The sequence below is a fragment of the Gobius niger genome (genome assembly GCF_951799975.1).
Source record: "Gobius niger genome assembly, chromosome: 2".
Classification (NCBI taxonomy): domain Eukaryota; kingdom Metazoa; phylum Chordata; class Actinopteri; order Gobiiformes; family Gobiidae; genus Gobius; species Gobius niger.
In genome coordinates, this window is record NC_136853.1 from 41,266,027 (window position 1) to 41,289,892 (window position 23,866).

Below are 23,866 nucleotides of genomic sequence, written 5' to 3' on the forward strand. Positions count from 1 at the left end.
GTGGGACTAAAAATTATAAAAGATGTAAAATACTGCCTTAGCACCTTTTCAGTGGACCTTTTCATCCTCTGAAATTCCCCCTGTGACTAAAATGTCAAGTCAGGCCAGGCCAATCTTGTAAGAAATGAAAATAACGTTGTAGTCCAAGTGTTGGACGTCTCGCCTCTCGTCCAACAAGCTTCGTCAGTGACACTAACGACCTCTGGCCACAGTCGGACTTTTAACACACAAATGTTTCCCTATTTTATCAGCTGCACTTCATGATACATAGACGAGTTGAGTTATCTGTCTGGTCTTTGTGCGTGGGCTCAGTCACGCAAAAACGCCAAAGATGGCGTTAGCATTTAGCCTCTCCTCTGTACAGGGGCGTGGCTTCGCCGAGGGGGAAAATATAATTTTTAGAGAAACACAATTTTTCCTTTTTTCCTTTTTAGCCATTTTTCTGGTGGAATATGAACTTATTTATCACATATAAATAAAGTCAAGTCTAAATCGGGCCCATATGGATATTTTCTCACAGCAGATTGTTCAGTAGAAGTGAAAGAACGGCAGTCATAGCTTGCGCTAGCTAACCGTTAGCATTAGCCCGATGCTAACATGTAGCATCAAGTTATCATTCTCCGTTATTTATGTATTTATGGGCTGTTGAACCTCTTTGTTCCTCTCCATGTCTTTGTATCTTTATTTTGTAGAAAACTATATATGGTAATTTTTGAAAACAGTTAAGGGGGGAAATAAGTTGGAGAAAAATTTAAACTTTCTGTATTTATTCAAAAACTACTTTAACAGATGCTGAATTATGAATAAAGTTTTCTACTAAATAAAGATACAAAGACATGGAGAGGAGCAAAGTGGTTGAACATTTCATAAATACATAAATATCGGAGAATGCTAACATGGTGTTTCATGCATCGTGCTAATGCTAACGCTAGCGCTAGCTACGACTGCCCTTTTTTCGCTTCTACTGAACAATCTGCTGTGAATAAACATCCATATATATCCATACATAAAAATGTATTATCGCTGCTGTTGTGTTGAAAGGTCAAAGGTTATCTCATCTCAGGAACTCGGGCATCAAAATGATCTCCCAGTGGAAAATACCACTTGAGGAGGTTTTTATCCGCTTAGAAAATGGACATGTTTAATTTTGTGTGACTATACTTGGATCATGTAACTGCTCACGTAACCGTATTTAAATAGGGAAGCCCCACAGAGGAGAGGAGGAGAGACTAAGCTAACAACATCTTAAGTCTTTTTGCGTGACTGAGCACACGCGTAAAGACCTGACAGTTACGCATCAACTCGTCTAAGCTCAGGTGAGAACATATCTCAGTTTGAAAAAACAGTGGACTGTTCCTTTAAACGTTAACCAGACCTGAATCATGACTATAGTGGGACTTGACCAGGCCTAAGAGTAAGTACAGGCTATGTCTAAACTTGCCAGAAGACTCGGGAGTAATCCTGATTCTGTAATCGTCAGTAATACTGTACCTGTACCACAGTTTGAGAACACAGAGCCTTTGCCGTAAGTGCCTTCACTGTATTTTGCACTTTTGACGCCGTTACGGTGCTTATGCCTCACCCCCCCCCCCCCCCCGCTTTCTACACTGCTCTTCTCATGCTGATTTTAGAAACGCCCTGGATATTTGTTTGCAATGTCTTTGTCTTATGGGTCAAGATGGAAATTCAGCTCATGTAAAAATGAACGATTGTTTTTCGTTTTTAATTAAAAACTGTAAAAAATAATAATTGAGAATCACAGTGTGTTACTGAACACAGTGTCTGCGTACATTGGTGTATGAGAGTATGATTGGGTGAGTGGATCCTTGCTGTAAAGCGCTTTGAGTGCCTAATGTAGGTGGAAAAGCGCTATATAAGTTGAGACTATTTACCATTTACCAAGAATTTAAAAAAGGTTTCAATTCAATAATGACAAACCTGTTTTTAGGTAACTAGTAGGGCTGGGACGATCCACTTTTGTCACGATCCGATAGTATCACGATACTCAGGAGCCGATCCGATACGTAGTGCGATACAGTAAGTAATTATAAGTAACATGTCTACTTTAAAATGTGTAAAAAGTGATGTGTCCAAAGTTTAAAAAAACAAATGCTATTTAACAAGTGTTAAGATTGAAAAGTGCATTAACACAAAAAGTAACAAAGTGCTGTGTAATTGTTACTGGAAAACAGGAGTGTTTGATAAAAATGCCTCCAAACACAAGTCTTGAAAGTATTGCGATACTTCATAAAGTATCGATACTTGGTATTGCAGCACAAAGTATTGCAATCAAAGTCCAATCCGATGTTTTGTGCCAGCCCTACTATCTAAGCTGGCCATGAACGTTGTCAATTTGATCTCGACCACTAGGGGGCAGTGTTTAACCAAGGTTTCAATAGAAGTGAGAAGATTGTTTTACCTTAGGCGTTTCATTGTTTCTTGTAGAAAAAAAAAACATACAAAAGTAGACAATTAAAATGATTAATTATTCTTAAAGGCACGATGCACAACATTTTGGATTAGGCTGTGGCCAGTGAAGCAAAACATGCTCCTAATGACCAGCCCGACTCAGAAAATGATATTTTTTACTGTGGTTTAGCAAAGAATGGATTTGGATGTGAACCTAACCTATTCAAGTCTAATATTTGGCTGCCTTCAGTCGACATTGAGACGAACTGGAGACGAACTGGAGACGAACTGGAGACGTCCCGCTCCCAGTAAAGTTAGTCAGGTCTGAGGAGAGATTTTTCAACTAAAAATATTTGTAATAAAATAAATGCTTGTGTAATATTCTGTTTATTGGGTGAAATATTACATTGTGGATTCAAGTAAAAGGCTGCATAGTAACTGTAACAATGATACAGTATTAAAATTTGATGTATGTGGAAATAAGCTCAATACAAGTTCATTTAAGTTTACCAGAATGCTGAAATGTAGGTGCTTACGGAGTCACCCCAGGTAAAGTCTGGAGTCTGGACAAACATTGCAAACCTGATATAACACCGGATGCAAAAAGAATCTAAACCAGGATTAGAATTAGAATTGAGGAAAACCAGCAGTACCGCCAGAAGAAGCTCAAAGCCTTTTCAACTAAACTTAGAAATGCGTTGGGAAAGTAAGGAATGAGTCTGGATCACAATCTAAAAGGTAAACACTCAAAAGGTTTCTTTGTATCAGTGTGATAGTCTTAGATTGCAAAATGAGGTGAGAATGAAATATTAAAGTCCACCTCCTCGTCTCCTGAATGGACCAGACACACCTAGTTTGCAAAATAGAAAGCGAGAACAAATTTCACAAGTAAACTATGAATCAGTTCACAGGAAAGATCGTCTCATTGGTCAAAGTGACGAGACCCGGGATTCTCATTAGTTGCTGAGCTCAGCAAAGGGAGGGCCTTTATTATTATACTGTATAACAGGGGTAGGCAACGTCAAATCCGGCCCTCCAGCGCAGAACCTCTGGCCCCCCAAGATGACTTTGAGAAATATTAATAGCAAATAAGATAATACCTGTTAAAGTACTCTTAAAATGTGAGAAATAGTGTCAGTCTTTGAAAATCCCGCTTGGTCATACAGTGGGGAAAAAAAGTATTTGGCCAAAATCCAATACAATGTCTATGTGAAAAAAAAAATTCCCCACTGTATATAATGATAAACAGTGATTCTCTACTGCTGGGTTGGGACCCAAAAGTGAGTCACGAGCCTATAGGGAACCTTTATTCAATATTTTCCATCTGAAACGGCATGGAAACACTAACTGTATCTGTTAAAATGAATGTTATTGGGTTGTTTTGATCATAATTTCAGTCACTTAAAGGGAAATCTACTGCTTGTTCAACAAAAACCTGCGTGGAAAATACAATATTTTATACGATATGACAAATTACAGTTTTATTTAGGTCCTCGGCTCGTCATCCGAGGGTAACGGTGGGTCCCAAAGCCCGGCCACCTGAGAACCAGTGTTAATTTCGTCAACTAAAATATTTAGTCTTAATTTTAGCCAAAGTGATATTTTTGACGACTAAAATTGGAGTAAAACTAAATCAAAAGTTTTTCATGGGACTAAAACTATGACTAAAATGTCCAGATATTTTAGTCGACCCTAACAAGACTAAATAAAAATGAAAAGGAGAGACTAAAACCATCCAAACTTCTATTGACCGTCTGAAAAAAGCCTCAGATCATGTAAATCCTCTGCCAAAGGAGCAGCTCTGAGCTTTGTTCATGTGGAGCAGCTCCATGAAGCAGAGGAACAAGATTAAATATGATTATAATACATATTATCAATGCAAAGTCGACTAAATTAGTCTTAAATTCAGTCGACTAAATTTACTTGCAATTTTAGTCGACTAAAACTAGACTAAAATTGAAGATTTTTTTTTACTAAAACTAGACTAAAATCGAATTGCATTTTCGTCAAAAGACTAAATTAAAATATGTTGTCAAATTAACACTGCTGAGAACTGATATAAACATTGGCATTTACAGAAAAGTTATTTACTTTAGGCTACAATGTTGCGGTTCGGCCCTTGGGTGTTTAGACAATGATGAAACTCGGCCTCCACGATGGAAACTTGCCTCCCCTGCTGTATAATATTACTTACATTACATCGAATTGCAGGTCCAGCTGCTCAATTTTATGCAATCTATAACATTTGTAAAACATTAAAAATGAAAGACTATCCCTTTCACACAAGACGAAAGAAAACCCCAAACCAGATTTGCTTTAAAAACACTTGTCCATTTATTAAACATTTAAAACTGGACAAAAAGACATGAAAAAAAAAAATCAACATTCAGCTGTGACGAACACCAGTTCCTATAAAGTGCCAAGAAAAAGCCTCACAATAATATATTTATTTGCTGCTTTACGTATATATATATTCACTCACGTACACCAACACTACGTACATAGAAAACTAGAGACTTTATCGACAAAAAACATAGAAAAGTCTGAAAAGTAGATTATGCAGTAACGTTATTGCAGCCACTAGAGGGCAGAGCGAGTTCTTGAGTTCAGTAGTTCCTTTCTATAGAGAGTGCCAGTTTACAGTGTGCAAAACCGATCCCGAAAAGCCATAAAATCCCCCCATCCATCCCATTGTAAGTCCTTTACATTCTCATAATCATGTTCTGTCAAAGGCACAACGGCAAAATGGTTTCTCATGGCACTGTCTGGTACCACTGAGGAAAACCCTTCCACCAAAAACTGTTTATAAATCAACCTGGCCAGCATTTTAGGTTAGTAGATTAAAGGGATATTTCAGGATTTTTGACATAGGGCCTCATTTCTTTGTTATCCAGAGTGTTGCTGATTTCTGCACATTTTTTTTTGTAATTCATGCAGTTCTTATATTTGAAGGGTTTCGTGGCGCTAGGCTAGTGCAAGGCTAGCGCATTTCTATGGTATCAGCTAGCCTGCATTAAAAACAGTCTGACTCCACAGTGCACCTGAGGCAAATCACTTATAACACCAGACTAACCATATAAATGTCTGTGTCCATGAATAATGATGAATGATCGCATTTTGAGGGACTATTTTCTAGCAGATCACTCCGCAGCTGCGTAGCTTATACAACCACAAAGCTGATGCTGCTCACATATAAAGGTCTTTTAAATGCAAAATGGTTGAAATTATTCTATGGACGCAGACATACATATGGTTAGTCTGGTGTTATAAGTGATTTGCCTCAGGTGCTCTGTGGAGTCGGACTGTTTTTAATGCAGGCTAGCTGATACCATAGAAATGCACTAGCCTTGCACCACGAAACTATTCAAATACAAGAACTGCTTGAAGTACAAAAAAAATATCTGGATAACTAGGAAATGAGGCCCTATGTCAAAAATGCTGAAATATCCCTTTAAATTGGCAGCATGAAGCTAATGAGAAGAAACTACTATGGTTGCAAAATAAAAATGAGGTCAATGAGAGGCAAGGCTCTGCACTAAGCCTGCATCTGAATGTGTTAAAAACTACTATGATATAAAGACTAAAACTATCAATTAATACCTCGAATGTTCATCTTTACGTTAATCTTTAAATTCATATCAAGAAAGTACAATATTTGAAGATTAAAATTGTATCATAGGGAGCTACTATCAACCAATGGGGGTTCATCTCGTAACACAAGGCACTGCATAAAGCCCCTGATCAGATAAATCATTACGATTGGTTGGAGTCATTTTTACTACTACTACATGAATGAGTTTTGCTGACCAGGTTAATTGATAAACACAAATACAAACACGTGACCATTAAAACGATCTCTCCAAACTTCATTGACTTTGGTTTTCCTTTAGATATGTTAAATCGTGGCAATGTTATTAAAGGGCATTTTCACACAGTGACTTTAATCAAATGTCATTTTTTTCTTCTTTTGATGGAAAAAAACAACAAGAACAAAATCTAAATCATTGGAAGCTTATAGTTTGATTTAAACTTGCTACAATTCATTTTAACATGGTCAAGTGTGAAAGTCACGTGTGAAAATGCCCTCAGTCATCGAGGTTAGTGTCTTAAAATGCAGTTAATGGCTGTAACAAAAGTTGTAACAAAAAATGTAAACAAAGGAGATTAGTGTTAACCTTGTACTTGGATATGAGCTCTGGAAAAAATACCACACGCCACAAAATATGACATGACCAACCACTTCCTATTAAAAAACTACAAACCACAATTAAATAACATACAAAAATTCCAAAACAAACAGCGATTATTATTATTATTATCATTATTAATCTAGATCGGATTTGGGTTAGAGACAGTGTTAGATCGAGAAGTGCTGGGTTCAGAGGGATCGACCAGAGAAGAACCAGCCGGCTGGTTTTTTTAGGCTACGTTTTTTTGTTTTCTTTTCAAGTTCATTTCGAAATATGGCTCCTCGGTTTTAGCTTTACCCTGCGTGGGTTTTTTGCGGCCACTTGCGTCCATCTTGGTGGCTTTAGGAATGCCGGATTTTTGTGCGGTCGCTTGCTCTGACTTAGCGTTGTTATTATTGCTAGCGTTAGCGTTAGCTTGTGCTTTCGGTGTCGACTTGGACTCGGTAACGCTTTTCTGACTTGGTTTTGGATTCGTGCCGCCAGCCGTGGGGACCCGCCCGTGGACTGGCGTCGGGATGTGCGAAGTAGCAACGGGTTTAGCATGCGGAGCGCTAGCCGTTAGCTTACTCTGCGCGGGCGTTTTAGCTTTAGCCTGGATATCGCTCGCTTTGCTGGAGGTGCTTAACGCAGGGGACGCCGCTCTGGAGCTGGAGCTGGAGCTCGGTGTGTAATTCTGGGCGGCCCGGACTCTCCTCGCCGTTTCTAAACGAAGACGAGAGGCCGGCGATCCGGGGCGCCGCTGGGCTAAACGCGAACGTTGGTTAGCGCCCGTGGGAGGTTTAGCCGTGTCAGCATTAGCTCGGGCCGGGGCTGTGGCGGGGCGGGGTAAGGGGATGCCTGTGGGGGAGGTGAGAGGGCTGGACGGTTTGGGACATTTGGAAGACGGTTCGGGGCAGACCGGACTTCGCGGCTGCTCCTTGTTGCGTGGATTAGCTCGTAGCTTTAGCCTGGATGCGGGGTTCGAAAGCACTGGCGAGGGCGTCATGGCTCTACGCTGGGCCACACCCCTTTGACCACACGGGCTGGGGGTCTGCTTTGGAGTAGACGGCAAAGAGGATGACGCGTTTTTGGTGATCGAAAGCGGGAGCTGAGTTGGTTTTTTAGGGGGCATTTGGAGGATGTTTTTGGGCACGGGGGCTGCGTTTTTCCTGGGGAGAGTCGGCGTGCACACTGGGGAGTTGGCGTATGATCTGCATGTTTGCGGAGGCTTACAGGGGGCGGTGGAGGAGGAAGAGGAGGAGGAGGAGGAGGAGGATGACGTGGAGGACACGAGGTCGTCGACAGCCGCGAGAGGGTCCATTTCCGGCGGAGGGGGCGGGGGCGCTGGGGTCCCGCCGTGGTGGTTGTGGTGGTTATGTCCCAAACCGGGAGGGCCCTTCTGAAACGCCAGTATCTTCTGCTCGAGAGTAGTGAACTGGAGCACGCGTTGAGGGTCATACTTCATGAGGAACCCGCGCAGAGTGTCCCAGCCGCCGCCCACCCGCACCATCACGTGTTTGCCATGCAGCATCTGGAGAGAAAAGAAACATTGCGTTCACAGGAGTGCACTACAGGAGACGTTATGTAATTAATGCACGTTTGATTTAGAGATGCATAACATAAAGCTTAGAATCCATCCAATTTCCACACTGCAACTACGTATTTTTATTGGATGGATGGTGTTCCTTAATTAATACAATCATGCTATTTCTTTAACACTATGTAGAATGTACTGTTTAAGACATAAGAATGTTATTCTGTGTTCATCTGTGTTCCATCTTTTAAATCTTAAAAAGTCCTCAAAATGGCACCCGAAACCAGAAAAAGTCATGTGACTGATATTACATAGTTTGCAAAATAAGAGATTGTCAGTGACAGTCAATCCAAGAGAGTAATATAGTCTCCTGGACATTAAAAGAGAATGAAGAACATTCGTTTCTCTATAAAAAAAAAAAAAAACAGACAAAGAAACAAAACAAAACCACAAACAAGTATTGAACAGGTATCAAGAGAAATGTCTGGGTATTTTTGATTAAATTCAAAAACAAAATTGAGACAAAATACATAGGACTAAAGTGTATTGTAAGACAATAGATTATGCCTTGAATTATTTATTATGGATCCTTTAACATCACAGAACATGATATACTTCTGATGCACTTTAATCCTTCACCTTTAATAGTATTGTTTGTTACCAAATGAAAAGAAGCTCCGAACATCTTCTCGAGCAAACATCTTAAAATACCTTGCGTGGATCTATAAATGTGTGTTTGTCCGTAGGCTTGGCACGGACCACTTTATGATGTAACTAAAGCAGAGCCGTACGACACTAACAAGCTTCAGAGAAACACGCTAACGAGATTATGCCGACAGGACGTCGCTGCCAGCTTTTGCTCCGTCACCATCGCACTCAAACTTAACTCAGCTGCAAGGATTTGGTGCAAAGTGATGTCAGTTCATACTGTGATGCATAAGAAGTCATTTGAATTCCTAAAATACTGTGCGATAATAGGATTTTGAAGGCTGTATGAAGTCATGTGAACTTCTAAACCTCATGCAACTGAACTACAACTGCTACTTTAATACTTTTTAAGTAGACTGAATTAGATTACTGATCATTGTAAAAATGTAAAACAAGAAAAAGCTTCCTAAAGTCTGTCTGTTCAATAATGATGGACATACTGTGTTCAGGAAGCAAAGTGTTTGAATGGGGAGCTGCAAAGGATTAAATTCTGAATTTTGTTCAAAAGCAACATTTCATGCCATATCGGGAGAAATAGTTATTTTCTGTCCCTTTCCAAAATTGTATAAAATTCTCAGGTCTAGTTACAACGAGAAACCCTCTGTGTCTTGAAGTCTTGTGAGTGTGATCGGGTGGGAACTTCTGAGTACCTCACGGTTCGATACAATACATGGCTCACGATAAAGTATCGATATCTGAATCTGAAATCTGAAAAAGTATCGGTATCGTCCAGCAAAATATCGCAATATATCACAAAATCGATATATTGTCACACCCCTAGAACCCTAACCAAAAGGATACATTAACCAAAGAAAGGCTTGTTGTCATCATTTCTATGTTAAGTATTTGATTATTTGATAAAACGCCACTCACTCGGATGAAGATGGTCTTGTCTCCCAGTCTGTAGCGTCCCTCAGACAGATACTCGATAGACACTCTATTGGCGCAGTTACACGGAGGTTCATCCATACCACCAGCCTCCTACAGAAAAAACATTGAACATATCACATTAAAGAAAAAGGTACAGAAATGGTTTGAGGAGGAAAAATATCCTCAACAAATCCATGCTTCACATTTAACTGGGAACATTTATTTTAATATATTAATAGTATTTGATCTTTTCATTTGAGTTCCTTCCGACGTCCACATTGACCACACACTTCGACACTGCATCCATTTCCAAATAGTCCAAGCTCAACCTTGTCAGTCCATGTTGGCATCTTGTTAAAAGCCATCACTCAATCGCGCAGCCGTTAGATGGGCTGCAGTGCATCTCCAATAGTGACATAAGCCGCTTATTTAAATGAGTAAACTCTTGGGAACACACGTACGACTTGCTTTAACGAAACATTTTCTGCTTCAATGTGTCCAGAGTTATTTTTAGCCAGGCCCCTCTCCTCTGAGACCAAACCGCCAGCCCACAGTGGTGACGCCTGGGTTATCTAATCTGGGAATATGACTAAATTTAATCATTTAAACACTCATAAATTCATGTGACCTTAAATATTAATCGTGGAGCTTTTTAAAAGTGCATGGACTTTGTGATGTATACGATGTAATATGTGCATGGCCTTAGGTGCACGTGTCAGTACGAGTCTTGTAGCAGACAGCACATGGTCGGCTACGGTGTGTCACGGACCCCCGGGGCCCACAACGAAGCGCACGGTCGGCCATCTTGGCTCTGCCTGAACTGGGTCGCACATGCACCAGCGCCGTGATGCTAACGTGATCAGCTGTGTCTATATTCGAGGTGCAGGCGAGTGGAAGAGTGATGAAAACACATGATCAGAGTTTGTTTGGAGTGCAGCGAAGTTAAAGGAGAACAATGGGCAACTTTTCTCCATTCAGGAACAAAGCTTTTAGTACAGACTTTTACAAGGAGCCCTGAAGGAAAAATGCTCCCCAAAAACAGCACAGACACAATCACAGCAGAAGTTGATGTGACCCTAACCTCGGACTGGTACAGGCCTCCATGTTGGCAGCACACGCTGAAGGTTTTCACGGCGGGAGGCGGCTCTTCAGCCAAAAGTAACGTCTCCTCCAACTCGATCTCCTTCTCCAGCTTCACCAGCACAGGAGGCTCCACTCCATACCTGAGCGACACAAGAGTGAGGTTTTTTAGACATCGAAGGGTCTTAGATGTGAAGCTTTGCATATTTTAAAACCAACTGTGCAAAGAAGATCTTTATAAGCTCTACTTCAGATGCAAATCACTGTCTTATTCTGGGCTCAACAAATTAACAAATTACATAAGGCTATTTTCCTGCACTCACTTTAAAAGGATCCGTCCAATTTCGAGCAGGCAAAGGCAGACCTGTCGAGGTTCTTTGTGCAGCACTGAAAAGAAAAACAATTGCTATAGGTTAGAGAGATACATTATTAGGGATGCACCGATACCACATGCTTGTACTCATACTCGTACTCATTAATGAGGTCCCGATACCAGAAACCGACACCAGTTACCGTGTGGCCAGCGCACCTACAGGGCGCAGCTCTCCACTGAGGTGAGAAAATAGCAACAAACTGGAGAATTCTTTAGTGGAAATACAATATTCCACATAGAGCGGACTTTATTATAGACGACACTCCCTAAATCAGAGTCTGTACTGGATTTAACCAGAGCCAAGTGTTGTTAGAGCTGCAGCGTGAAGTCTGCACTGTTTACAAGATACAGGCTAATGTTGCTAACTCGCGGCTAACAGTTCTGGGGCTTATTCATCTGAAAAACTAACTCGGCGGCTAAAAAATCCTCAGAAAATCTAAATGAAAGAGATACAGCATGTCCATATTGAACGAAAATGAGCTGCAGAAAACAATCAAAATGCTAAGTTGCTATAAACCATGAGAAAATCTACACAGAGCTGAAGTAAAGGTGAAGAGAGACCATTTAGCTGCAGTAATAAGAAACCATCTCAATACTATTGTTAAATAAAAATAGATAAATGAATAAAGCACCAGCATTGAGGAGCTTTTGTACATGGGCTGTTGTGTCTATGATCGACAGTGCAATAAAAATTGAAAATAATAATGAATGAAAAACAAAATGGCATCTGTTCTATTCTGATATAACTTCTCTTAAAAGTGTCACCTACTTTACTCAAGGAAATGTAAATGAATAAATTAACTAATTACAAACCAATCTGCTGTGAAAAGGTCAGTCTATAAACCGTATATTCACTTCAAAAAGTATGTTGAAGTAAATGCCTCGTACTCGTATCGGTTTTAGAAAAAGTGGTACATAGAATATAAAAAAGATTCCTCATAAATCCACCCAAAACATGCTGTAATGAGGTTGAATTAAAATGTGTTTGAAATGTGACCTAATGCGCAGAGAAAGTTCATTATTCCCTCGGAGGATGTGAGGCTAATTTATGCAGGATGAAAAAAAAGAAATAAACAAACATTTGGGAGCGAGGCCTCATTAGTTTGCGCATGAAGCATTAATGACCTTTCAAAATAAAAGCTCTCACTGGCGTTTTGGGAGGCCTGTAGTTTTTAATGAAGTGATCCTGATACTGTGTACTCAGCCTGATTACCCCCACAGACACATCCCATTAAACCATTAGGGAGTTAGGGCCTAATACTTAGATATTAGAAGATTACGAAACAGATCGAGACTTGGGTAAAACACTTAAGCCCGAGTCAGACTCCTGAGACAATATATTAAATTAACTGTGCAGACATTTGTTACAGGTAAAGCTGAGGCGAAATACCCTGGTAAAGGTTTAAAAGGAATCATCTTGTATTAACTAGGAGGAGGTCTTTAAGAAACAGGATAAATAGTTCACTCAGAGTTTAAGGAGGAGCATTAGAAATGAGGGGGCCAGGAAAGACACTGAGCTCATCTTACCCAGTCCCTCCGACTCAAACAGGTAGGTCTCCTCCACTCCGATGGTCCGGCACCAGGACAGGAAGTTGGCCGTGTTGTCTCGAGCAAAGAATGAGCCGGGAGATGCGTTGGTTTTATACGCCACTTTCCTGGGAAAAAGCTGTATTAAAAAAAAAACATTTTAAAAGGTCAGATATTTTGCAGCGACAAACAGTTTGAACTTTGAACTTCAATTTAATGTACTCATGAAATCAGTACAAGTAAAAATACAGTGCGCTTTGTTTCATTTGGCTCATGAAGACAGGATATTTTGTTGTTTTCAGAGGACTAAATAACTTAAATCTTTTGCGAATTGAAGCTTAAATCGTCGACTGGACTGACGATTTAAACCCTAAAAATCTGAAAAATCTATTCATCTAATTATAATTAAATACAAGTTAACATCTCTGTGCCTCATAAATTCATCCCTCAGAAGAATTGGGATCCTGGAAATGTGTTAGCAAAGTTAGGAACTAGCAATTAAATGTTTGTGTTTTTCTTGTTTGTAATAAAAAACAAAATCAGGTACTGGCCTTTAAGCTTCACTGTGATGAAAATCACTTGGGCAACGGAATACTTTGACAAAACTAAAACGTAAAAGACTGATTGTTACTTTGTCAAGTTTTTGTGGCCCTTTTGTTGCATTTTCATCCTGGTTTGTCACTTTTTTCTTCACTTTTCATGTACATTTTTGTTGTTGCGTTTTCCTCTCATTTGTGTTACTATTCTGACACTGTTTTCAAGTCGCTTTAAGCTAAACTGGAGAAAATATGTTTGATTCAAGTGGAGGTTAAGAGGTTAGAACAATAAACAATATTTCCCTCCGCCAAATATTTTTTACATGGTGTCACAATTATGAACAAAACATGTCTGTTAAAGGCGCTTTATAAATAAAGTTCTTCTTCTACTAAATAAAAACACCATTTTGTCCATACATTGGATTGTATTTAGTTATTTTCCAATTTAATTTATCATTGCATGTTTTAGCTTTTTAGTTGGGACAAGGCCTCGTGGAAGGCCCAGGACACGCTGGTGGGACTATGTCTCCGAGCTGGCCTGGTGTCACCTCAGGGTCCCCCCAGAACAGCTGGAGGAGGTGTGTGGGGATCGGGAAGTCTGGGCTGAGGCTGCTGCCCCCACGACCCGGCCCGGATAGAGCGGAAGAAAATGGATGGATGTGAAGCACTGGCGCTCACAACTTCATTGAGCAATGAGCCATTCACAGTCAAATTCAAATTACAATTTTGATTCACTTTCACTTCATCTTTCCATGTAAACCATTTCAATCCATTTTTCAAGTGTTCATCCTGATAGTATTTTGAGCGCCGTGTTTTCCCTTCAGTGCTTTTAGACCTAAAGATATTTTGATATTTTTTCAGTTGTGCCTGACTCACCTTGTCGACCGCAGAGGGGCAGCTCTGGGCCACTTTGGTCTGCAGCACTCTGATCAGCTCACACAGCTTCACCCCGTTGTTCAGCTCCTCCATGAAGAACTCCGCTCTCACGTGTCCCCCTGAAGGCATCACAGAGACCAGCAGCAAAAGGTTAGTCCGAGCCAAGAAAACCTGATCATGCTTTTCACACAGAGCACCGGGATCTCAGTTTAGACCCGCCGTGTACCCTTCGTGGCTCTCAGTTATTAACAGAGCTGGGAACCGTTACGTTTTCTTCGATACCAGTACTTTAACAATACTTGGCTTTTGATACCAATACCTGAACAATACTTTTTCTGATACCTATACTTAAGCATTTGTCATATAGCACCATAAAAACATATTAATAATGTTATTTTATTTTGCATTTGTATCATTTATTTGAAATAAAACAGCCAAGAAAATTCCCTTTTCTCACTTTTCAAATTCATTCCCCCAAATTTTTTCAACTTTTTGCCCCAATCGTTCAAATTTTTCCAAAGTTTTTTCTAATTTTGTCGACCTTTTCCCCCAATTTTTCCCCCAAATGTTTCAACATTTTCCTCAATTTTCCCAATTTGTCAACTTTTCTTTCCTATTTTCTCCTCATTTTTCCCTCAATGTTTTATGACCAACAGCATCAAAACTTGAATCTAAATATTTTTTTCTATTTTTTTCAGTTCCTGCTTTCATTTTTTTCCCCGATACTAGTTTAACCTAAACCTTTTTTACGATACCAGACCAGACTGGTATCGTTTAACGGTGCCCAGCCCTAGTTATGAATGCATTTTTGTCCTTCTATAGGTTTCAACAATAGAGGAAAGACTGTATGTGGCTGAAACTTGTCCAGCCGTTCCCATTTTATCCTTGATTTTCTGACCCACATTTTTTCTGACTGTTGTTTATCTTTGAAGGACACATTTCTTCTAAGGCCGTTCTCCTTGTGCATACTTCTGAGACACACCGTTGTAACTCCAAGTTTCACTCTCTGCCATTAGGAACTTCAGCTTGTTTTTGTACATTTGAACGGTCCCTCTTTCACCGCCTCACAAAGGCCATATCCTGTCCCATGACCTTCCCATTGTAAACCGACAGGTCAGAGTCAAAAGACGAGAGAAGATTCATTCACCGTCACAAAAGCAATTCCACTAAGTGACAAAGATTGGCGAACAAAAGCATATTTTCAGCACAAAAGTTTGGCCCAGAGGCTCGAAACCCGACGCGCCGCACGCCACCTGTTTGTGGGGCACCCGGAGAGGGACCACAGGACACAGGTGAATTTACACAAAAGTATTCAAGCTTAGAGCTGAGACTAATTTAAATATTGTGTTTTTTGCTCCATGTAAGAAAAAAAGTACTTACAAATTTAATGTATGTTGTTGATTTAAAGAGACTAGATGCAAGTTGGCCATTTTATACTCACTACTGCCACCTCAGGTCATACGTGTAACTGCAGCTTCTATATTAAGCTCGTGCATGACGGCACTTCAGACCCGAAGTAACACGTTTTTGAGTGACAGTGCAGGATTTTAGAGGCAGTTGTGGTGAACAGGTCTGAGCTCATTCTACACATTAGGACACGGCTGGAACTTGTAGGGGGAGGAAAATACTTAATTTTAACATTTTTAAACTCTGCATAGTCCCTTTAAAACAATTTCAAGAAAGCAAACAATCAATTACCAAAATAGTCACATTAATGTCCATGTGAAGTGTAGTCGCTTAAAAATCAAGAAATAAAACTATTCGAAAGAGTGTAAGATAGTGATAAAGATGTGTAATTAGAGATGCACCGATTCAGCTATTTTGCTACCAATACCGATACTGGGGTTTGAGTATCTGCCGATATCCGATATTTACCGATACCAAGAGACTTTCTTAAAAGTGGCTTTCTATGAGTGAAAATTTTTAATGACTCTTCTCCATTGTAAGATCAATAAAGTCTTATTTTATTGTCATGTTACAGATCAATTATCAATTATATCGATTGATAAACTCTTTCATAAACATTTAACAAGGATGACTTTTCTACACTAAATATCCTTGGTTAAGGGGACTACACAGAGTTTAAAAATGTAAAAACTACTACTGTAAAAATAACTTCGGGTCCGAAGTGCCGTCATGCACAAGCTTAATATAGAAGCTGCAGCTACGCATAAGACCTGAGGTGGCAGTAGTGAGTATAAAATGACTAACTTACATCTAGCCCCTTTAAATGGCTTTAGGTTACATTAAAATAAAAAAACTCATATTAAGTGATCTGATCATTACAAATATGTGAGATCAGTTATTTCTTGAACTAAAATACAAACACTTGGCCATGTACATGCCCATATTCCCTTAGATTTAGGTGGTAAAAGTTGTGTTTTTAAGGCGTTGAGCGCCAAAACTGGTATCGGTTCAGTATCGGATATTTGTAGCTGATATCCGATATTGTATTTTTTCCAGCATCGGATTGGTGCATCCTGATTTGTACTAGTTCCTTACTATGTTTTGAACTGCTTTAGGACGCCTTAGCCTTGATGTTTTTGCAGTGAAACAGTTGCCGCTGTGGGTCAGTGGTCGTGGCATCAATAACTCACGCTGAAACCTAGTACTTGCAAACATTCTCACCGGAAAAGAGCAAACTTAGCCCCCGCCTCAAAAAGCAGCAGTTTCAGAGACCACAATAGAGACAGTTTTGGTTTCCTCACTGCTCCATTGTGTCTGAGCGGACAATAGGCGTAATGACTGAGGGAAGGTGGAAAGAGAGATTTGGTGCCGCTGTTGGAAAAAACAGCTACTCAATACAATCACATAGAGCCCTGTGTCAATTGTGCGCTGGTATGTTCCTCGCCTCGGGGACCAGACTGACTACTGTGTGGCAGATGAAAAGTTGATTATACACACACGCACATGTCGCACACTGGGTTTCAGGCTTGTAGTAAGACTAAAATGTAAACAAAATAAAACTACCAACAGTATTGTCAAGACCAGACATGCTCCTGTTTCTACACCGGGAGTTTTTATATTATTCATATGTTAAATCAGGGGTGCCCAAAGTGGGGCCCGTGGGCCAAATTTGGCCCTCCGGAGCAATTCTGTTGGCCCGCCAGAGAGTGACCTTCTTTTGCGCTGCAGGTGGTTAATACAACTCTCTCCCATTCATTCTCAATGGTAAATATGGATGCAGTACACTTTTTGGCCACCAGCGTCAAATTGGAGGCGCTGTTTCACTCCTTTCGCAAAGTTAAGGAAACACTGTTGTGGTGTCTTGGTGTTTATCAATCACAGAGCGTTGCAGCACATAAACTTTCCCATTTTTCCAACTTTTGTTGCAAAGTTGGCATCAACAAAGGTACATGTTAAAAACTGACTTATAAAATAATGTATGCCCAACTGAAATTTTCAAAATTATCTAATGTGGCCTTTCCTTTGAGTTAAAAAATTAATGAGGTTTAGTCACTGTAGATCATTGACGGTATATTTTGAAATGAACTGTCAATGCTGGAGATAGAGGCATTGTTTACATTTTGCACTATATTGCTATAATAGATTTTGTTCTACTAAAACTTGGCTTTTGCCATAGTTAACGTTTGTTTTAATGTAGCATGTTATTTGCATAGATAGAATCAAATGCAAATGTATAGGCTACCAAAAAAGAAAATAAAGTCACTCACTATTATTATATGCAGTTATGTGTGTTTCACACTTGACATCGCCGCGTTTAACCCGCGACTCACAGGCACTTTTTCATTTTGGCCCGTGGAGACTAAAAGTTTGGGCACCCCTGTGTTAAATCAACCATTTATTGGCTGCCGATATTGGTGTTTTGATCACATTGAATCATCATTAACATCTTTATCATCTTTGTTAAATAAGTTAAGTCTCATAAAACACAGAAGACTAAACAGACACAGAACAGAATTCAGTCTGAACAAACCTAGAGCTACCGATCATCTTCTTTACTTTTGGTAATATGCGATAAGAAAGCACTCGAGTTCTTGGATGTTTTTTTTCATTCGACAGAACCCTGCACTAATCGCATTGCAACATTTCAACATCCCAAAAAAAATGGGGGCTTATTTATTGTCGTCTTCATCGCCAGTATAGCCCATAGTGTGTCAGTCACTCAGACTCCTTACCCAGGATCCCTGTGAGCCAGATGGCCAGGTCCTCCTGCATGGGGAACAACGTGGCCTCGTGTCGGACCGCGAGCCACTGGTCGTACTGGAACACATCGGCCAGACCGGGACCATGTCGCTGGGACAGAGGGCCGCGTGGGCTCTTTGGACTCAGCAACGGGGCCACGAACTTCTCACACACCTGGAGGAAAGACAGACGGTTCAGTCTAGCAACAATCAACATTCCACACTTTTTACTAATGATATAATGAGTGGGTTTAACACCACTACAGGTCGACCGATATGGGTTTTTCTAAGGCCGATGCCGATATCCAGGGCCGATATTTAAAAAAAGAAATTGTCCTTTACAATCCTGTGTATGATGCTTGAAAACTGTGACATCAGGGGGCGCTTTTTTAGGGGCATAGGGCTGATTTACTCAGGACATTCATGTTTAGTAGATATTTCATAGGGAGCTTGTTTGAAAGACAAAAACCAGCAGACTCAAAAAAAACGGTAAGTCTATCTCTCAGAGTTCCGAAGTTATGAGCAAGTCTACAACATAATAGGGCAGCATTTATATATTAAGAGATAATAAAATAAAGTGCTCAGTTTAAGAACAAGATGCTTGAGATTACGCGTTTCTTTTTGTTAACTTAATAGCTTATCTGAATTTGAAATACTCCATATGATCTAATTCCATATCTCATTAAAAAATATATTGATATATCTTAAAAATCGATATAATCGCCCAGCCCTACTACAACATAAAACATATAAAACACAAGCCAAGATGTATAAACTTGTGACTGATTCTCATTTCAATATTTCTCCTTTCCCCTGAGGCCTTAGAAGTTGTGGAAGGACTCATTTCAATGATCTAACAGAGCTCTTTCCGATACAAAACTTTCTCTTTCGGTTTTAGAGATACTGGCCGATAGCCGATAATGTAAAATACCCAAATATCGGAATCTTCATAGCAAGCAGTAACTAAACATGTTATGGACTTTCAGGGAGACATTTGAATGACAAATTTTGCATTTGCGAATTACTCGAAGCCTGTGTTTACTTCGTCGGAGCCACTACACTCGATACAACACCGTGGTCATAGGAAGGACGCTCTCTGCTGAGTAGTAACATTTATATTAGTAACATTAATCTCACAGCAGCAAATACAGCATTATCATACCCTAGTAACCCTACTTAGTCCTCCACGCTTGCCAGATACAAAGAGCATTATATAGAGGGAGCCAGTCATGCAGAGATTCAGATGATGTCATTGCACACTTTGGTTTGATGTTCGCTTCACTGGAGAGATTTCTGTGTGGCCCGACTCGCTGCGTTTTTCTACCGCACGGCCTGGATTGGCAATGCCACGAAATTGAGCCTTTACTTCGGCTTTTGTGTCCTGTGATGGATGTTTTATTATTAGGTTACAGCGAGTCCTGCGAGGTCAAACTATTCCAGGTAGTTACTTCAAAAAGCTACTCAAGTACTGGCTGCCTCTGCTCTCCTCCTCTCAAAGGCATCACATTTAGGGCTTTTCCACCAAGGTGCTGGTTCTGGGCTGGTTCAGAGCTGATTCGGAGCTGGTTCTGGTGCCGGATTGGTTCCATACTGACTTGGTGTGGCCAGGTGGTAGGTATTACCCAGTTGATGTGTTCTTTACAAACTAAAATCTTTTTTGTTGGGTGTAAAATGTTTAAACTAAATAGAGTGTGTGTGATGCTTAAATGAAAAGGTCAACCAAACAACTAAACAAAACAAACCCGGGATAGTTTAGTTTACTGTTTAGTTGGATATTGCAAAAAAAAGGACAAATGTGAAACAATGAATACCTGAACATAACTAACGTGACAAAATAAACTAAGGGAACAAAGCAACCTCCTACTTAGGCACAGCTCTCATTTTGGTGGAAAACCAAGTGTGACAATTGTCATAGCAACACTTTGGGAAGTCAACATCAAAAATGGATAGCAACATCTTACTACAGCCACTTCTGGTGATAAAATACAGAAAAATAAGTTTATGTTTCAGTCACAGCAGCCGTTAACATTTTGATTTTTTCTTTCTAACTCTTGTTTTAGCACAGTTTCCTCCACAGAGACTGTTTTTGGCTTCTCCAGGAAGTTCTAAGCACAAACTAACTAATATTGATTGTTTGTTGGAGGAGAGAGCCACGCCCCCAGCCGCTGACATCACTGGTGCTCGTTTCTTGGTCCAGCTTTTTAATTGGTTCCCAACCGGCACCAGATTTTGGAACCAAGAGCCAGCGTTTTTTTCAGTGGAAAACGAAAGAACCGGTTCTGAAACTGGAGCTGGCCCAGAACCAGCACCGGCACCAGCTTGGTGGAAAAGGGCTGATTGTGTCATATATCACTGCTGTTTGTCCATCCCTGTTGTTTACAGATGTCGTCTCATAGGAAACCCAAAGCAGATGTGTTGCGTTCGGTTCCAGACATTACATAAGTCCGCTGTGTGTTTCGCCTTCATGATCGTCAACATCTGTTTGAGCTACAGCCCTATAATCTTCACGTCGTGCGCTGTCAATGAGCAAAAAGGCCCCATTCAATCGATTAGTAAAGGGGTTATTGTGCTGGGACGAGGCTGAGACAGTGAGAGGGAGAGAGAGTGGAGTCGACAAACAGAAAGGGAGCATTGTGGTGTCAAAAACTCCAATATGGTTTACTCCAGCTGGGGTCGAGAAGTTGGGGAGAGAGAGAAAAGAGGAATGTAGGATTACGCAATATCACAAAAACATGGAACTTTGCTTTATTATGGCACACGCGGCTTGTAACATGTACTCACTGCAGTTATAAATCATCGGTGCAGTTTTGAGCCGTGCCACAATGGAATTTAGAGTTCCAACCGCATGTGATACTTTAAGTTTAAGGCGATGGCTGGTTTGCTGTAGAAAAGGTGTGTTGTGGTTCACTTGTAGAGCACAAACTGTTCATTATTCTCAATTTTCCAGTCATTTCTCATCATCATGTTAGGGAAAAATTCTATATCTGGCAAGCTATTTTTGTTTCAAACCCCAGAAATCGAGCCATTTCATGAAAAGTGTGGAAAGTTGCCGTTACTGTGCTGGCAAAGTTGACTCAAAAACTCTTCACTACCACGTTATCGCTCTTCAAATTCAATGTACAGTTTATATAAGGGATAAGCATTTATATATCGGGGGGAAAAAACGAACTGCATTTTGCGATTAGGATTTCAAGACTTGCAATTAATACACACGTTTAACTCACAGTGCACATTCTAAATGGCTTCAGAAGCGTCCACACTTGAGAGAAAAACATTATTCTCTGTACTTCCATGCTACTGTTAGGGGCAACTAATCAAGTCTGGGTCAGAAACTATGATAACTATGATACAAATACCTAATATCGGCCAATGTGTATTTTAGTTATGAAATGCTGTTAAAGAATAACTGAAGCAAATTGTAATGCACAAGATGTAATTATCACTTTTACGGATGCACCGATCCAATACTGGCATCGGATATCGGAGACGATACTAGAAAAAAATACGATATTGGGTATCGGCTACAAATATCCGATACTGAACCAATAGCAGTTTTGCCTCTCAACGCCCTAAAACACAAGTTATTCCACCTAAAACTAAGTGAATCTGGGCATGCTGTATGTCATTGTAACTATTAGAAACAGGAGAATTCAAACATGAGTTAGTTTTAACCTTCGCTAATGTGTTTTTGATCGCCACGCACAATTCTGCGGTTAGCAACAGCATGCTAAAGCTATTAGAGTTTAGAAAAGTAACTGATCTAACATATTTGTAATGATCAGATCACTTCATGTGAGTTGTTTACATTAATGTAACCTAAAGCCTGTCATATACCCAAGGATATTGAGTGTGGTGAAGGCATCCTTGTTAAATGTTTATTCAAGAGTTTATTAATAGATATAGTCAATAACTGATCTGTAACATGCCAATAAAATAAAGACTGTATTTATCTTACAATGGAGAATAGTCAGTGTATGAATGAGAGAGTGAATGGGTGACTGGTTCCTTACTGTAATTGGCTTGTGTAGGCAAGTTTGCTTGGTGGAGGGACGATTTTCTTCATTGTAAAAAGACCAAGGGCCGGACCTGCCAATTTTAGCCCAATGTAAAGCACCATTTTCTACAAATGCCATGGTTGTATGTACACGATTAGGGCTACCATTAAACAGTAGTCTGGTATCGGGAAAAAGGTTTAGGTTCTACTGGTATCTCAATGTAGTTACCGGGGGGAACAAAATGCTGTTTTGATGTTGTTTGGTCAAGGGACAGCATTAAAGGTCGTTTTCCCCATTTTTTTTATTACAATATTTTCTATATTTCCCCAATGTATTCCCCATTTATTTTTGTCCCATATCTTCACACAATTTTTCCTTATTTTGAGCCACATTTTAGCCACATTTTCCCCAAAATTATTCCCCATTTTTCACACATTTCTTGCCATTGGAGATGAACCCGATAATGTAAATTTGCAAATCTTCCAAACATTATTGTTCCGTTTTCTGTTTCTAAACGACAGATATTTTTGTATAGGTATCGAAAAAAATCATTCAGGTTCTGTTTGAAGATTTTATAAAGAATTGACTGTATTTCACCCATTTTTAGAGAATTCACAGGCTGTCACAGATGTCTCATTTGAGTCATAATATCATAAAAAGGGCCGGATTTGGCCCCCGGGCCTGACGTTGTCTACCCCTGCTATAATGCGCTTGGGCCTGATAAAGGTAGAAAAGCACTATAAGTTGAGTCCATTCACCATTACATTTTTTCACTGAGGGAATGCCACTTTAAAGAAAACCTCTTGGTATCGGTAAATATCGGATATCGGCAGATACTCAAACCCCGGTATCGGTATCAAAAAGCTGGATCAGTGCATCTCTAATGACTTTATATGCACCGTTTATGCAGCCTGTCCCAAGGCTAGTGTTGAAAATCCAGTGATCCTTTCCATTAGTTCATAGATATAACTGATAATTGATCTGTTACATCATGACAAGAAAATATATTGACCTCACAATGGAGATAAGAGGACCACTTTTTCACTCTGGACACTGGTATCGGTTAATATTGGATATCGGCAGACAATCAAACCTCCAGTATCGGCACCAAAAAAGCTGGATCTTTAATCTCTAATTTTCCGTCTTTAGAACAACTTAAGTCACGGTTTAGTCCATTTAAAGACTTGTTTTAGATCGTACTGCACTAAAAAAAACATTATAGGTGGTAGTTGAAGTAAAAGTTTGAGAATCACTGCACTAGTCAAATAAAATTAAGCAAACTCTGCGGTGAATCTGCCTTCTCTCCCCCGGTGCCCCCCCAGACATGCTTGTTTTAATGGGAACATACAAACGCAGTGATGTGGATGTTGCACTTTGTCTCAAATCTCCGTGAAGCAGCAGTTTTCGGTGTTTCTCACATTCCTGGGGCTAAGAGGGCAGTTTGGGCTCTCTCTTTCTCACCCCCGGCTCAGTGACCTCTGAACTTTGAGGGGGGGGGCGGAGCTTTAGAACAAACACACGGCAGGAGAAAGCTGTCAACACCTCGCTTCAATGGGCCAACAGTGCGTTATGTAAGAGAAGGCCTTTGGGAAGGAGCGGGTTCAGTGACTGTCAATAATCACTATTAGTTTAGAAACAAGGGCC

At 40.1% G+C, this 23,866-nt stretch overlaps 1 protein-coding gene across 1 annotated transcript in view; it reads right to left on the reverse strand.

Annotated features, from left to right (window-relative positions):
• Window positions 1–6,481: 6,481 nt before the first annotated feature.
• The window catches only part of gas2l3 (growth arrest-specific 2 like 3), a 28,191-nt gene continuing 10,806 nt past the window's right edge, over window positions 6,482–23,866 (reverse strand). Inside the window, exons 3-9 of the mRNA XM_079552449.1 lie at window positions 18,222–18,402; window positions 14,083–14,201; window positions 12,671–12,809; window positions 11,094–11,157; window positions 10,772–10,913; window positions 9,694–9,801; window positions 6,482–8,109 (exon numbers count right to left, since the gene is read on the reverse strand). Of these exons, the coding sequence (XP_079408575.1) occupies window positions 6,829–8,109; window positions 9,694–9,801; window positions 10,772–10,913; window positions 11,094–11,157; window positions 12,671–12,809; window positions 14,083–14,201; window positions 18,222–18,402 (2,034 nt within the window). The 3' untranslated portion in view covers window positions 6,482–6,828. The remainder of the gene's footprint in view (window positions 8,110–9,693; window positions 9,802–10,771; window positions 10,914–11,093; window positions 11,158–12,670; window positions 12,810–14,082; window positions 14,202–18,221; window positions 18,403–23,866) is intronic.